Source organism: Poromitra crassiceps, assembly GCF_964638095.1.
Source record: "Poromitra crassiceps genome assembly, chromosome: 5".
In the NCBI taxonomy this organism is placed as follows: Eukaryota; Metazoa; Chordata; class Actinopteri; order Beryciformes; family Melamphaidae; genus Poromitra; species Poromitra crassiceps.
This window is the reverse complement of record NC_139642.1, coordinates 47,463,956-47,477,099: the sequence shown is the minus strand read 5'-3', so window position 1 is coordinate 47,477,099 and position 13,144 is coordinate 47,463,956. Positions and strand designations below refer to the sequence as shown.

Genomic DNA, 13,144 nt, shown 5'->3' with positions numbered 1-13,144 from the left:
TTTGTTAAGCAATATTAATGTATGTAAAGATGCAGCTATGTGCAGAGATGTTAACTGTAAGGATGAGGAGCATGGAAGAGCTCTGTGTTCCATGTATAATAGCATAGTGGATGCTCTACATGAAGGCAGTAAACCTTTTTACAAGGAAAATAAGAAATATAAGGTCAGACCTGGTTGGAGTGAGTATGTAATCGGGTATCAAGCTGAAGCCAGAGAAGCTTATGAATCATGGGATTCTGCAGGCAGACCCAGACAAGGGCATGTGCTGGAGCATAAGCTACTCACTAATGCAAGGTACAAGTATGCTATTCGCTATATTACAAAAAACGAACAAGCCATGAGGGCTGACTCCATGGCCAAGAAATTGTTATGTAATAATGCTGCTAATTTTTGGAAAGAAGTAAGGGTCCTTAACAAATGTAAAGCACCTTTACCTTGTACTGTAGATGGAACATCTGGATCACACAACATTGCAGAGATATGGAGACAGCACTATAGTTACTTATTTAACTGTCTTAAAAGTGACCTGTACAAGGCAGATACTGTGTCTGATGATGTGTCTGTGATTATGTCTCATGAAGTGTATCAAGCTATGATCAAGATATCCGATAACAAAGCCAGTGGTCTTGATCACATTTCAGCCGAACACCTCAAATATGCCAGTCTGAGAACAGCTCCTCTTCTCTCTTTATGCTTTACTGGGTTTATGGTCCATGGCCTGTTGCCTGACTCAATGCTTTCTGTCTTATTAGTACCTGTTGTCAAGGACAAAAGTGGGAAAATAAGTAGCCTAGATAACTACAGGCCTATAGCTCTTGCTAGCATCCTATCTAAAGTCCTTGAATTAATTATCTTGGATAAAATCAATGAGTGTATCCACTCCACAGATAACCAGTTTGGTTTTAAAGCCAAACATGGCACTGACCTGTGTGTTTATGCACTGAAGGAGATTGTGAACAAATACAAAGGCCTGAACTCATCTGTGTTTATATGTTTTATTGATGCTTCCAAAGCCTTTGACCGGGTTAACCACTGTAAACTATTTACAAAGTTGAGAGAAAGAGGTGTGCCTGGATACTTGGTAAGGATTCTAGTGTACTGGTATGCCAACCAAACTATGCAGGTGAAATGGGGAGATAGTGTATCTGGCCCATTTAGGGTAAGCAATGGGGTCAGGCAGGGAGGGATTTTGTCCCCTGTTCTGTTCAATCTTTATGTTGATGACCTGTCCAAGAGACTGAATGCCTGTAAGACTGGGTGCATGATTGGCGATACATTGGTGAACCATCTGATGTACGCAGATGACTTGGCCGTCCTCAGCCCGAGTAGCGCTGGTCTTCAGCAGCTCCTTGCAATATGCACCGAGTATGGCTTGGAAAATGATATAAAATACAATGCCAGCAAGAGTGTCATATTAATCAGTAGAACCAAAGAGGACAAGCATCAGATATTTCCTGATTTTAAGTTGTCCAATAATGATCTCTGTGTAAACAGCAAGGTAAAGTATCTTGGACATATTATCACAGAACACATGACTGATGATGATGATATTTATAGACAGTGCCGCCAAATGTATGCACAAGCAAACACCCTTGCACGTAAGTTCAGTATGTGTTCGTATGATGTAAAGGTGACTTTGTTCAGAGCCTATTGTACTCCGCTTTACACTGCCCACTTGTGGTCAAGTTACAAAAAAGCAAGCCTGCAGAAACTACAAGTGGCATATAATGATGCTATGAGGATAATTCTCAAGAGACCTCGATGGTGCAGTGCGAGTGAGATGTTTGTTACTGCACGAGTTAACACATTTCAGGCAGTACTTAGGAATCTCATGTACAAATTTATGTGTAGACTGGATGTGTCTGGAAACAGCATAATTGTGGCTCTCACTAACCCAGTCAAGAGCTGCACTCGATATACGTCCAGTCTCAGGGCACATTGGCTTAAAAGCCTGCATATGAATTTATTTTAATTATTTGACCAGTTGTTTCTTAAAGTGAAATGTATATTTTTTTATGTGATTTGTGTGTATCTATGTATTTATGTATGTATGTTTTTTCTATGGACCATGAGTCTGCAATAAAGCAATCAATCAATCAATCAATACAGTCAATTTGACTTAGATTTAGTTTCATTTTTGTCAGGTTGCATGCCCCAATGTACAAAGGCCTGCATAGCCCAACATGCATCATCAGATCAAACATGCTTCTGCCCTATTGCTTTTGAAGGTGCTCACTGCTCATGTTGAAGGTGTCTCCTCCACTCCATGGGCTGGTAGGTCAGAGAATGTAATGGCATCTACATTATGCTGTAGGCTACATTATGACACTGTGTTAAAGCTTCTGCAGTGATACAGGCAGTAAATTAAATCCAACAAATTGCAATCTGATGAAATGATTAAAAGCGCAACTTGCCCCTATTTTAAAGTGTACTTAAACCCATGGAGTCCATTTTGTTCATAGCGGCTGTACTCAAGTTGCTATCAACACTCCACCTCCCCTGAAATGCTACTTCAGACCTCAACCTTCCCATTCAAATCTAACTCAGCCTTGTCAGCTTTTTTTTTTTTTTTTTACTATGAAGCCAATTGTCATATAAATTTATAGATGGCATCCTTTTGATTTTGTATACTATACTGATACTACTATCTATTGTAGTAACATCCTTGTTTTTCCTTCAGCAAACTCCAGAAAGTGTAAGTTAGGCTACTTCTTCTGATCAGCTGTGTTCAGAGGCAGTAGTTTTCATCACTTGTCTCTAAAAGCACATGTTGCCTGTAGTTCAAACCTGACATTTGAGTGGCTGAAACTACCATTTAGCATAATTTCTATAACGTGTGAAAACATTCTAATCTAAAGTCTATACATCTATATGGATGTCTACTGCCATTTGGGATGTTACACTTTTTAAAATCTAATTTAATTCCATAATTAGATTAAGAATTCAATGTTTATTCGTGAATTGTGTATAGAAAATTCTCCTTTTTCAACTGTCTCTACCCACTCCGAATTAGGGCTGTCACTTTTTCCCAAAATAAAGTTCGAACGAACTTTAATTGCCCGCAAAATGTTCGAATATATTCGAAGTTTTTTGGTTAATTAAAATATATATATATATATATATATATATATTTTTTTTTTTTTTTTTTTTTTTTTTTGGCTGCATCCAACTCGAGACAACTTTTCAGACCCTGGAGACAATCTTTCTCAGAAGAGGCTAACGCGACATGGGATTAACATTACCAGCAAGCAGCAGTTCGTTAATTTTGGTTAATTAAAAAAAATAATAATAATAATAAAAAAATAAAAAATAAAAATCGAACAGGTCTATTATACATTCGAACATGCCCTCCTCCCCCACATTCGAAGTTAAATTCGAATTTCGAATAAAAAGTGACAGCCCTACTCCGAATTCTAGTGAAAAACAAGGTTACCAAGCTTCAACGAGGATTGTTTCACACATTCCTCTCCCCTCCTCTCTCTGTTTCTCTCTGCCTATAAAGCATGTGTCAAACTGTCAATCGCTACTGAATATTTGGACTCCGTACATTGATCAGATGGTACATTGAGATTCAGTCACTCCTATAATGCAGTTTATAGGAGAATGTTATGGCTTTAAATATACTTTCATAAGACATATTTCTGGCTCATGGTTTCCATTCATTTGGTTTATATAAGCTGTTTGAATCATTATAAAGCAGATGAGGAGTGGTGAAATTCCATTCTATAACAAGGATGAAACAGTTCATTCAAGCAATTGACTGACATTGTTTTCCTCATTATCCCAAGTTTCCTGTGAATGTTATGAAAGAAAAGCAAATAATAACAATAAAAAAAATCCTTGTGCACCATCGGAATTCTTTGTACACTTGTTCTAAGGTAAGGTGTGCAAGATTCAAAGGTCAAAACACTTTTTTTCCTTTTTTCTTCATTAGTAACATCCCTCCTCCCCTGAGGTACAAACATTTCATTCCTACTAATTCTAACCCTAACCCTAATTTTAACCATTTAAATGCCAGTTTGTTTACATCATCGTTTTCTTTTATAGTTTAAAAATCACAAAAAGTGAGTTATTTTCCATCCCATAAATGCATTTCTTTGGGGTGGGGGGTATCAGAGCCTGGGATCTCAAATATTTCATTTAAACGACATGAAATCAATCGATCCCTATGCCAAACATGGGGAAATGGTGGAAGATAGTCAGACAGTAAAAAATACAAATTTGAAGCCTTGACTCCAGGATGAATGCCTAACATCAGAGAATTCATGCTTTTATGCACAAATGTTTTTTTAATCATTAAAACCAATGATAAATGCAGACATAAGACATTGAGGCCATGCAATTTTCACCAACTGCCATTTCCCCCTCTTTCTTTTTTGACAATTCCAAGGTCATACACGTATGGGGCCAAATTCCATACACTTCGGACTGATGCACGAATTTGCGTAATACGAATTTTCACAAGGATGGAATCCCTCCCCAATGGTGCACAAAGGTTATATAATGTAAATAATAATACCGTATATAAAATCTGGGGTTGCCTTTTTGTTTATTTCAAAGATGAGCAATGATGTGCCATTGACTGAGTAATGGAAAACAGACTGAATAAGGCTATCAAGGCTTCATTAATGACAAAGATAACAACATAACATTCTGTGGACATAACCTTTCCAAATGTACACTTTATTTTAAACAAAAGTACAAAAACAAATGTCAAATATTTACAATACTTGCATGGCAATGTTCACTTTCTTTGGTCATCTTTCCAATTTGATGGTTTTACACAACGTAGGGAACAAACAGCAGCTTGAAAGTCTGACATTATCACATGCTGAATCTAATATTCAACCAGAACGCTGAGCAACCTAACCTGACTCTGCCAGATGGGGGCGGTATTGTTTTCACAAAAAGACACACACCTTTGTTTGTGAAGAATGTGAAACAAACCCATCCATCTGGCAGCGTCAGGTTATGAGCAACCTACTAATGACTCAGAACTGAATTACTTTCCGTCAAGTCTGCAAGTAACTGTTATCAATTTTTCAGTCTACAGTGACAGTTATTGATTTTGTGAATGATTTTGCCTAACAGGATTTCTAATCTTGAACAATATAAATAGCAAAAAGAAAAAGGAAAATCACAAACTTCACAATTACATCCTGGTCTGATACATTTTCAGATTTAGTAAATGCTCATACATGACCCTGACCAAAATTGTGTACAGCTGCGTATCTTCCATCATATCTACACAAATTTGACATGAAAAACATAAACCCTAGTGCACATCTGAAGCAATTACAGGTAGATTTTCAAAAGAAGGCAAGTATATCATGAAAGCTATCTTCCAAGCAAGTTCCTCTGTGTGCTCACGAATTACAAATGAAGCTATACTTATATGAGAAATGATTCATACCTCAGAATAGGACTGTGCACCAACTGAGAATTTCACTAACACGCTTATCACTAGCCTAAAAAATGACATCTTTTTCGCGCCTACACTTTTAAGAATTTCTCATCAAGGAAAAGTATGAAAGAAGAGAATGACTGTATATGTAATACAATCTGTGCAATCAAACTAATGCCAATAAAAATGTTATGACTTAGATTCTTTCAAAAATCTACCTGTGTCTTGGTGATAATGTTCGATCTACATAATGACAAGAGACAGGCAGAATGAACTGAGCGTCTGTAAGTTTCTCTCCCGCTGCTTCGCAAAGAGGTACAGACAAACAAAGAAACAAAAAGTATGTATCATCAAATAATTTTCTGGCACATCGCCTATTTCCTGCAACGCTAGGGGAAATATGCCTTATAATAACCCGTAAATCATATTACCATCTATCTAATGCCGAGTATAACTTAGCCCTTTCAGCAGGTTCATCTCAATTTCAACATTTCCATGCATGGACAAACAAACTGAAACATATGCACAAATAAACAGACTGAATACACCGACTTTGAAGGCAGACGTTGTTTGATTGTGATGATATGAAACTAAGAAGTAACGATGGCGATGTCCCTCTGCCCCTCCAAAGCCTTTTGAAGGTCCAAGAGACAAACAAACGTAGACTAATGTAGGCCAAAGGCAACTGGTCTAGTAGTAATTCTACTTGTATCAACTAACAAACCCAAAAATTTGCATTTCCTCAGTTTCCCAAAATCGCTTCTAATGGATATGAAACCTAATAGTAGACAAGTTTACACATGTATCAGTAGTGCAGACAAGTTATGTACCGTATATCACATAGAGTATCCGTGGATATGCTTTTGTGGGAAATTCTCCATGAAACCAAATCCAAATAGTCTTCATCCAAATACTCGGCTTGTTTTCCCCAAAAGACAGAGGTGAAGAGAAATGTGCAAAAGCTTCTTGTTATCGCTCCTCACTGTCGGGGGGGAAAGAAGGAATCAAAACCGTGTTATTCACAAGAAAATCAATGAGGGAGAAATTAAGACTGAAAAATGAATCATCACAACATCTGTGCTTTATTTATGCTGGAAAATATGAAGAAATTAAGCCTTATTTACTGAAAGCCTTATTTACATTTCCCTTCTGTATACGTGTTGTTTGTTGTTTGCTAGATGTTTGTATGTCTCTTTATTATTTAAACATTTCTATATAGAAATGCACCTGATGGAAGTTTATGTGACGTGTTTTGTTCTGTACCTTTCACATTCCCAAAGGATGGTTCCTGCTTCTTTACACCTCGGGTTTTTGGCTGTTTTCCTCCACTTTTTCCTCCAGCTTCTTCTCCTCTTCAGAAGATCCATTCTCCTTTTCACCAGTCTTCCAGCTCCCTTGCCTTTTAGAATAAAGCATTGTCACTTGGCATGCTGATAACCCTTCTTAAAACAACTTTCTACAAATGATACCCCATTCATTAAAAAAAGGATTAGCTGACGACTGACGTATACAGTGTTGTTGCACAATTGATTTCACTACTGTTGACAAAATGTGCTATTCTAGGCGCTTTGGATAAAAGCGTCTGCTAAATGACGTAATGCAATGTAATGTAATGTAAAAAAAAAAAAAAACAGTTTATAGTCATTATAGTTGTATAAAACAAACAATTGCACATAGTGATAGAATGATGAATGTATATTGTGTGTAACTGCTGCTGTCTGTTGTATTGTCTCGTTGCACTGAATAGGAGTTGCTTTTGTCCCTGTGCCATGTATTCCTCATTGTATTTATATTTCAATCATGAGAGACCAGTGGGTACAATTTAACAAGCAAGCTTTATTCACGAAAGGCATGGCGATTAGTTCTATGGCATGAAATGGCATGGCAACTAATTCTATGGCATGGCAGCATGGCAACTAGTTCTTTGGCGTAATGACTCCGTGGTAAAATGCCTCTCTTCTTGTGGTGAGAGAGGAGGGTATCTGCTCGGACTAGGATAGAGAATCCCCCCCTGTAGGGGATTCTTCAGGAGTCAAGACGTTGGTGGTGGACTGGGGAGGTGGGTGGGGAGAAACACAGCTTCAGAGGATGGGATATGATCAGCCCAGGCACAGTGACCATAGAGGTGAAGGATCAGGGAAAGAGGACGATGACGCGCTGAGCATGGCTATATGTACTGCCACGCCATAGCCTCGGCAGGGACGTCATTACCGACGTCATATTGGCATGTTGACAGGGACTGATTGGCTATTGAGGATGGGGTGATGAGTCAGGAGGCACACGTCATAACGGACGTCACACTAGGATTACGCTTGACTTAAGCTGGGAGCTGATGCCTATTGTGATGTGAGCTAACGTGGTCTTCATCTTGAAACTAGGTCGAGACCAACATTAATAAGTAAGATTGAGATGACAAACATCACTGAGACCAACTCCTTAACATTTATTGTATTTGGCAAATGGAGTGATTTTGATTCTGACTAAAAAACAGATGATATTCAATGTAACATAATTCTGATTTGTTGATATTGACTTACTTGGATTTCTTCACGTACACCCAGTATGCCAGGCCTATAAGCACAGTTGCAATGAGGAGGCCAACTACAAGTCCAACCACCAACTTGGTTTGCTCGCTGTCATCCGACTGGTCTGTAAACAAAGATGCAAAGACAACTTTCAGTATGACGAAAAACCTGATCAATACGTTAATAAGGGGAAGGAAGAGCATCATAAGTTCAATAAATGCATTGATGAATGGTCACACCCACACTGTCAATGATTATGACTCTTGTAGAGTTAAATGTATGTGATGGAAATCCTTCATGATTCATTTCACGAGCCATTGAGAGAATTTTGTCAGGATGCTGGCAGCTCCATTCCTCTTACTGCTCTAAATGTGTGTTTATTTCACATTTCAAAGCAGCCACGAGTAAACATTGACTGTACCAGCAACACACTATCCAAAGATTGATTTACTGTAAAAGCTACACACTATCCAAAGATTGATTTACTGTACCAGCTACACACTATCCAAAGATTGATTTACTGTACCAACACACTGTCTAAAGATTGATTTACTGTACCAACACACTGTCCAAATATTGATTTACTGTACCAGCTACACACTATCCAAAGATTGATTTACTGTACCAGCAACACACTATCCAAAGATTGATTTACTGTACCAGCTACACACTGTCCAAAGATTGATTTACTGTACCAACACACTGTCCAAAGATTGATTTACTGTACCAGCTACACACTGTCCAAAGATTGATTTACTGTACCAGCTACACACTATCCAAAGATTGATTTACTGTACCAGCTACACACTATCCAAAGATTGATTTACTGTACCAGCTACACACTATCCAAAGATTGATTTACTGTACCAGCTACACACTGTCCAAAGATTGATTTACTGTACCAGCTACACACTATCCAAAGATTGATTTACTGTACCAGCAACACACTATCCAAAGATTGATTTACTGTACCAGCTACACACTATCCAAAGATTGATTTACTGTACCAGCTACACACTATCCAAAGATTGATTTACTGTACCAACACACTGTCCAAAGATTGATTTACTGTACCAACACACTGTCCAAAGATTGATTTACTGTACCAGCAACACACTATCCAAAGATTGATTTACTGTACCAGCTACACACTGTCCAAAGATTGATTTACTGTACCAACACACTGTCCAAAGATTGATTTACTGTACCAACACACTGTCCAAAGATTGATTTACTGTACCAGCAACACACTATCCAAAGATTGATTTACTGTACCAGCTACACACTGTCCAAAGATTGATTTACTGTACCAACACACTGTCCAAAGATTGATGTACTGTACCAGCTACACACTGTCCAAAGATTGATTTACTGTACCAACACACTGTCCAAAGATTGATTTACTGTACCAGCTACACACTGTCCAAAGATTGATTTACTGTACCAGCTACACACTATCCAAAGATTGATTTACTGTACCAACACACTGTCCAAAGATTGATTTACTGTACCAGCAACACAATGTCCAAAGATTGATTTACTGTACCAGCAACACAGATTGATTTACTGTACCAGCAACACACTGTCCAAAGATTGATTTAGTAGTACAGGAGCCCTGGGTGGTGTTAATGCTCTAAAGAGCATGAATGTACAATAAAAGAGGCCCCCTCTCCCCTTTCTTATGAGCAAAAAGACTGCTACAACTTACCTTGTTTATCCATTCTCACCTCCTCAAATACTGAAATCAGATATAAAATAACATTAACGTCGAACCAAAAAGCAAAAGCCAACAAAACTAAAAAGAGCTCTACGCTACTTTTACGCTACTTTTGCATGCAAATCAAAAACACGATTCAGAGAGGGAAAGGATAGAGTCCAGCATCCCAACATATACACACACACACCAAGTAAAGGGAGAAGAGAGGTAGATGAAATGCTGTCCCAAACACACAGGGATGAGAGGAAGCAAAGACTGACAGCTGCACTGTGGAGCTGTGGAGAGGAGTGTGTCCCCAAGAGTTATGGAGAGGAGTGTGTCCCCAAAAGTCAGCTGAGTGCATGCGCCCATTAAGGTTGGCTAGAGAAGTGACAGTGATGTAGTGATAAATAAAAAAGGAGGGTAACGTACAACCTTCACTTGGTGGTCATCATACGACAAACACAACACCGATATTAAAAAATAATACTTTCAGAAAAGGATTTTATTTCTGCCTTTCCATTTTAAAGTGTGCAAAATCTATTCCACAAATAAAAAGGTATGTAAACTGATGCCCTCCATTACATCCCTAGTAAACAATTCAAATTGTTAGGTGAACCATTATTACGTAAAGCATCACTAAACTTAGTGATGTCAGCATGCAGACAGAGAGTTAGTGAGCAGAGAGTAAGGACAGATCAACAAAGGCGAGATTACGGAGTTAGAGAAACATGTGAAGGGCAGGGAGGCTGAAGGCCATACACCCGCTCTCCCCCTTTGTACTTACAGGATGACACATAGATGGCCTTGCTGTCCTGGCCAAGCTCGTTGTACACCGTGCAGGAGACGGTCAGATTGGCAGTAGGCACAACAGTGATCCTGTGCGTTACCTTTCCATTGACGAAGGGACTCTCATCCAGCTGAACATGAGAAAAACACATCCGTTAGTATGTACGGTAGCTCCTTTGACATAAGTCGACAATGTCTTGGGTTTAACAACATCTATATGGTATGTAATTCTGAAGAAAGTGTACATTGTCCCATAGCATTAGATATGTCACGCCCTCCGCATGGGGACTAGGGAGTGAAATTTCCCATTAATTCCCCCATTGATGTTTCATAAAACCTTGCAAAGAATAATTGTATTTGGACAAACCAAGTGATTCAGCTATATTCAGAATCAGGAAAGACCATAGAACATTTCACCCGGACCAAAACCACAACAAAAAAAGTTGTTGTTTTGTTGTTGGTCCGCGTGAAATGTTCTGTGGTCTCTCGTGATTCTGAATATAGCTTTTTCTCTGGATTTTACGGAATGTCAATGGGAAAAATGAATTGGGAATTCATTTCCTTAGGCCCCATGGGCAATCTCGCGATGGTGGGACTTCGGCACTCTATCAGAAGTGAGTGCATAATACTGTTTCACACCACTAGAGGGCGGTGTTGGATCTATGTGTCACTCAGCCTTGGGATGACAAAGAGAGCGGCGTGTGCCTTTGGGAGACACTGGGGTCTCGGAGGGAAAACCCCAGACACAAAGGCACACTGCCAACACCCTTTTCACATCCTTTCCATATACAAGAGGATGTGTGTACTTTGTAAATAGCTGTTTCTAAGCCAGTGTTTTGAGTCGTATATTATTCTCCCTGAATAGGCGTTAAAGGATGCCACACCATGCACTGAGAGAAGAAAGAAGCTTTCTGCCCGGGACTGCAGATGTAAATTAGCTGTCGAGCTAACTCTGGCCCAATGGGTGTGTCGTGCATGAACTAATAAACTAAAGAATAAACTTTGTCTGAAATGTGCATTTTCTCCCAAATGCACTGTCACTCAGTAAATGAGGTCAGCATATCCTTGATGTTGATTAATTAGGTAGATTTATTTCAATTAAGAGTTTATTTGCACATATAATGTACAATGGTTAGACACAGATTTCTGTGAGAATAGAGAATTGTTACCAGCCTACATACATAGACATTTATATGTGTGTACACACACACGCGCACGCCCGCACATGCACAGACACACACAAACCCATATGTAATGCAAAAAAGGCTGCACGTTCAATTCACACTGTTTTACTGTGTGGTTCTGCTATCAGCGTGCATACAGATGCTCTGCAACAAAAAAAAAACGCATAATAAAATGAGAGCCTCAGAGAACATTTAGAAAAGAAAACATAAAGAAGCAATAATAATACTAATACTAATAGGAATAAGAAGAAAAATGTGGAGCTGTTTCTACCAGTTAAGTTGAAAAGTATGACAGAAATGCGAACAATGTCAAGCCACTATATGCATAGCAGGAGACCTTTCACTCACTCTGCAGAGCAAAGAAAGGACTGCCTCAAAAGCGAGACACTGACAATGAAGCTCACATTGTCTTCTGGCTTCGTGACAGAGTTTGATAAAAAGGAAGCTGAAATAGACTGTCTCTGCAGGTTCACACCTCCCTATTTCTGTTCATTGTAACATGCTGTTCTTCACAGGGCCTTTGTGAGATAAGCCATGCTTTTTATAGAGGCAGGTAATTTGAACAACTATGATTCTTCTTTGCTGCTCTAGGAACAATTGGTTGCTCCGTAGAACTGCTAGCTGTTCCATAATATACCTGTAGAAACGTGTTTTCTTTTGTTTCAGACGTTCCAAATGACAAACTTGGTCTTATATACACCTGCTGCAGATAGAATTGGCAGCTATGTCTTGGCTACTTTGTGGGGGAAAAACATCCAGATGTTGCTCTTGGCTACTTATCCAATTCATGACTGTTGTTGCAGTGGGACAAACTGTTGCTGTGATTTGGACAGAACATTCTCAGAACAGGAATGACTATGATTTCTCTCATAGTTTCTTTTTTCATGTTTAGGTCTACGCAAGGAAAATTGCAAGAATAGTATGTAACTTAGTAAGGAATCTCCAGAATCCCCAGCCTGAGCAGAAGGGGTGTCACTTCACAGAAATCACAGGGTGTGAAGCCTATACAATCTTTGCTCCTTCAGTGTTTCTGTAATAGTCGTTGACTCCAAAAGTCCAACCAATTTAATGTAATAGATACAAGTTCAATGAAAGCAAAGTCTGACTGTGCAGTATAATTCTGAGGCACAAATCTATCTAGCAATGCAATTGGCTTGCTAGAATGTAAACAATTTAGAAATGTCATTACAAAGTGGGGGAAATAGCTAATATCAAGTTTCTCTGTCCCAAGACACATATTGTCACATTTCCTCTATTGTGATATATTGAATTATAGATCGTCCCATCCCTACTGATGTCTTCATTGCTAAGTGTTTAAACTCACATCTTTGAGTCTCTACCATTCAGCATAAACAGTAACTGAATATTTTGGTTTTCTTTTTCCCAATTGGCTCCTATCTGACTATGTGCTGAATAATCACTATTCATTGCAAGCATCTTTCCCCCAGAGGGCAACAAGTCTGGAAAAACGGGGAGAATTTGGGCATGATTTGTGTGCTGGCAACAGAAAGAAGAAAGGTGGCTCCCAATTAAATAAATAAAAAAA

At 38.8% G+C, this 13,144-nt stretch overlaps 1 protein-coding gene across 1 annotated transcript in view; it reads right to left on the bottom strand.

The window, feature by feature from the left end:
- Window positions 1-4,325: 4,325 nt before the first annotated feature.
- Window positions 4,326-13,144, bottom strand: part of LOC310776999 (CD166 antigen homolog) — a 42,959-nt gene continuing 34,140 nt past the window's right edge. Inside the window, exons 12-16 of the mRNA XM_083637233.1 lie at window positions 10,413-10,545; window positions 9,638-9,667; window positions 7,942-8,053; window positions 6,668-6,803; window positions 4,326-6,386 (exon numbers count right to left, since the gene is read on the bottom strand). Of these exons, the coding sequence (XP_083493359.1) occupies window positions 6,701-6,803; window positions 7,942-8,053; window positions 9,638-9,667; window positions 10,413-10,545 (378 nt within the window). The 3' untranslated portion in view covers window positions 4,326-6,386; window positions 6,668-6,700. The remainder of the gene's footprint in view (window positions 6,387-6,667; window positions 6,804-7,941; window positions 8,054-9,637; window positions 9,668-10,412; window positions 10,546-13,144) is intronic.